Source organism: Pteropus alecto, unplaced genomic scaffold, assembly GCF_000325575.1.
Source record: "Pteropus alecto unplaced genomic scaffold, ASM32557v1 scaffold461, whole genome shotgun sequence".
Lineage (NCBI taxonomy): Eukaryota > Metazoa > Chordata > Mammalia > Chiroptera > Pteropodidae > Pteropus > Pteropus alecto.
In genome coordinates, this window is record NW_006431079.1 from 986,465 (window position 1) to 990,546 (window position 4,082).

The 4,082-nt window shown below is 40.8% G+C and overlaps 1 protein-coding gene across 1 annotated transcript in view; it reads right to left on the reverse strand.

Annotated features, from left to right (window-relative positions):
• Positions 1 to 151: 151 nt before the first annotated feature.
• The window catches only part of NRIP3 (nuclear receptor interacting protein 3), a 14,510-nt gene continuing 10,579 nt past the window's right edge, over positions 152 to 4,082 (reverse strand). Inside the window, exons 4-7 of the mRNA XM_006905623.3 lie at positions 2,077 to 2,216; positions 1,365 to 1,417; positions 1,154 to 1,248; positions 152 to 868 (exon numbers count right to left, since the gene is read on the reverse strand). Of these exons, the coding sequence (XP_006905685.1) occupies positions 853 to 868; positions 1,154 to 1,248; positions 1,365 to 1,417; positions 2,077 to 2,216 (304 nt within the window). The 3' untranslated portion in view covers positions 152 to 852. The remainder of the gene's footprint in view (positions 869 to 1,153; positions 1,249 to 1,364; positions 1,418 to 2,076; positions 2,217 to 4,082) is intronic.

The window sequence follows — 4,082 nt, forward strand, 5'->3', positions numbered from 1 at the left end:
GTACCCTCAGCTTTAGGCACCAAGATAAAGGCCTAAATGTGATAGTTTGGGGCAGGGGACTTTTAGTGGGTTGAGCACACAGCTGAGAGGGCTACCCAGATCCTCGTAGCATCTATCCCTAAAGTATATTCTTCCCCTACCCTGTCTTTTTACAAACCCTCACCTCTTTGTCTTCCTCTCAAGGCTTGAAGACAAATGAAGCAGCATGAGAGAATGAACATAGACTTAGCTTGTCAGGTCTGAGATCTAGATTTCTTTTGCCACTAACTCAGTATATGAGCTTAGACAATTCACTTGCCTATCTGGACCTTTAAATGAAAGGGTTGAAATAGATTACCTCTCTGGGCTCTTTCACATTTCAGATCAATTCGTACTTGAGAAATCAATGAATGAATTAGAAGAAATTTTAATTCTGAGACATAGGTAACCTGCATCTCTGTGAAACAGCTGAAAGGAGGTAAAGGTCAGGTTCCTATTTATTGTACATTTTAGCTATAGGAAAATAAGCAAGTTTATCTATGGAGAAATAGAACCTGGCAGCCCCTATACTTGACTATTAAAGCAAATTCCTAGAAGCAGCAGAGAAATAGGCCACAAGTGAGACCTGGCAGTGTCAAAAAGGTCTATAAATTAAGTGATAAAAGGAGTAAAAAACAATGGCTATAACCAGACAAGATCTCTAAGCAGAGACTAAAGTCTAGAGAGGTCTGGGTGGGAAGGAACCCCTGAAGCTTCTATTAGAGAAAAGGACTTGGTCCACAGCAGGTTGCTACTGCATTTGGTTCAAACCCAGTTTTTTCAATCTGTCAACCTGGTGCATGTACATATGTGCAGACATGTTAGAGGCTGCAGTTATGCTTCTGAAGTGCTGAAATGAGAAAGAAACAGAAGAAATTATACCAAATTCAAAGAAGTTAGTTTGAATGCAAGTACAAGTTTAGTTTAAAAGCTACTCATTTTCCCCACCACTGTGCAGATCATCAGTGCTCCTTCTGAAATGTGGACTCAAGAGTTTTGTGGGATGGGGTAGAGAGGGGTGTATTTGTAGTATGATTTAAGGCCAAAGGCAGGACACAACCCAATATCCTGTGTGAGAAACCCTCTGGTTAATGGCAAGTGGATTTGACTTGATCTGACCCATCTGCGTACTCACTTGTCTTCATTCAAGGAAACTGCCTCCACAAAAGGGATTTCTTCCTTATCTGTCTTCCCCATGATCAGCCGGTGTTTATCCAAGTTTATGATGCACTGAAAACAAAGGAGAATCACTGGCTACTGTCAATGATCTCACTTTGGGGGTATCCTTGTAAGATGACCCCTGCCTAAGAGAAGAAGAAGTGAAGGGAAAGTAGAATCAATCCTACCTTCAGGGATCGGAGAGTCTGGAGACCAAGAGACAAGTTTTTCTCATTGTCTTCTAATAAAAAAATAAATAAAATTCAGCCATTTTTATGCTGGTTTAGAAGTCAGCCTTATCACCATTAGATTCCATCCATCCAACCAACCATACATACATATATCCATCCAATAAACATCTATTGAGCATCAAAATTAAGTAATTTTCCCAGATCAATATAGTTAAAAGGCAATAGAGCTAAGATTCAAACCCAGGTCTTTTTAAAACTAAGGAAAAGAGGCCTTTAGACAAAAACCAAGAACTTAGAGTAGTCTAGAATAGAATACACGAGGGAAAGTATGAGAGATGGTGGGAAATTATAAAGAGATTTATGGCAAAGTAGTAAGAGGATCTTGCCTTCATGGAAAGCTTTCAGGGACCATTTTCCCTGGCACACAAAATGTTTTGCCCCTTGAGGTTGTTTTTTTTTTTTTTTAATCATGAGTTACACACTCCACTTTCTGAGTGATTCTCAACTTGTCTTGAATGTAGCTCAAGGCCCAAGTGATACTTCGGAAGGCAAAAATATAGACCTTGGGACAAGGTCTATAGAACAAAGTAGAAACCTGGGATTTTGAAGAAGTCAATATTTACAGGCATGAAATCTCATGAGGGTTTGGTAGAAATAGGGAGAAGAGTTACATTAGGGATCCATAGCTCTAAGCCCAAATTCTACTCACCAACCACAGCTGCTGGACAGTCCAGGCGGAGGGAGCCCAATGTGATCACTAGGTGCTCAATCTGGCCCACTACTTTCAGATGCCGAGGTAGAGAAAGCTTCTCTGCTTCATGCCTGTGAGATCTGACATGCTCCTTGAGTCTGCATCGGAGAGGAAGATACCAGAATCCTCTTGGCAGAGGTTTCTGATGGAATCTGGCAATGCTTACCTTATGACCCATAGTTGAGATTTTCCAAAGACTTCCTGGGATTAATCTATCCAAAAAGTGCACGCTAGCCTACACTTCTTGTTTCAGGACTTTGTCCTATACCTGCCTGGGGATAAACAAACAAACAAACAAACTACAGATTCAGCTCCTGTTCTCAAAAGGCTATGCTACTATCTGCACTGGTAAAAGACAAGTTGACATACTCAGAGAATCCTATTCTGCATCCTAACATCTCTACCTATGTGCAAGGCAGTTTAGTTAGTTAACATGTCCTTTTACCCATCTGTGGATAAGAGATCTCAGAGAGGGCAGGTTAATCCTAATTTTAGAAGATACTTTGTTCAATGTCTAATTTTCTATTTGTTGTTTCTATTTCAGTCTATCCTTATCAATTAGTCTTGGGCTATAAAGTTAGTAGTGGTAAGTGCATTGATATTGATATCAGCAAGGAATATCATGGAGAAAGTATTAATTAAACTTGTCTGTGCAGGGGAGGAAGGAAAGAAACAGCACCAAGGTTATGTAATGTGATTGGATTGGAACAGCTAGCACCCGAGCTATTAACTTTTGGTGGATAAATACTTAATTATGGACTTTCCGTGCCAATACTTCTACTTTACTCCATTTCCTCTCTTTTGGTGTTATAGCCCATCCAAAAGAAAAATAATTGCAGTTTTACAGATGGTTATTAATTCCTCTGGAATCATGGCAGTCTGCTGCCTAATTATGTACCAGGACGTTATTAATCTTTCTGGAATGATCATGTTGCACTATATCTCATCTTTTTACCATATAAAAAAACTCAAGAGTCTTCTCACAAGAACACTTGCATCCTGGACTCCCCCACAGCAACCATTTATAGCAATGTACAAAACCCATAATGGCAGCTTCAAAGAGTCACAGTGATAGTAAGGGGTGAGGACAGGGGAGAAAGGAACAGATCATGTGGCAGAGGTCACTGATTATACAAATCAAGTCTTGTGTAAGCCCTACCTAAGAATATGGACATCTTGAAAGTAGCTTAAAATGGGTCATTACATCTACCTTAGTGATGTTTCAATGCAGAGATTTAGACTAGGGAATGATTTGTCGCAATTAGGGTTACAAAAGTAGAAAAGGATATTGGGTTGATCCTCCCATTTCTGGGCTAGACCTCAGGACCCGTCCGGCATTTTGGAGGAAAGAGAATGAAAGCAATAAAAGTACAGATTGAGTGAAAAGGAAGAAAGATACAAAATGGCTTTCTCTGTCTAAAAGACGGAGAACCCATTACAGCTGTTAGAGAACTAAAGACATTCAATATATGAGATGTTTGCCTCAAAATTACTAGTAGGGGCAGCAGTAAGATCTGATTTTACATGTTCTTCACAGAGAGAAAAGCACCAAGATACTATTGGTTTATCACCCTCGAAAGGTTCAGGCCCAGCAGCAATAGCAGCCCTATTCCAAGTTCTGATTGATACTTCTTGGGACAGGTACTGTGACCTCCAGAAGGACCCTGAGTAAGTTAGGCCAACCACATCCCTGCTTTTACTCACCTGGAGTACACCAACAAGACAGCGCCGTCTAATTTGTTTTCTGGGCAGGGCACAAATCAGGATCAGGGCATGGTACACAATGAGCCAAAGATCTTTCATTCTCATTCTAGAGCCCAAAGTTCTGAGGCTTTCCTGGCTGAGTGACTTTTCCCCAGTAACTGAGTACCCACCACTCTGTCCCTCTACTAAGGGCTGGTTCCAGCTGATATTTGAGCTCTGCACACTTCTCTTGGGGCCTCTGTGGAAACCCACACCATCTC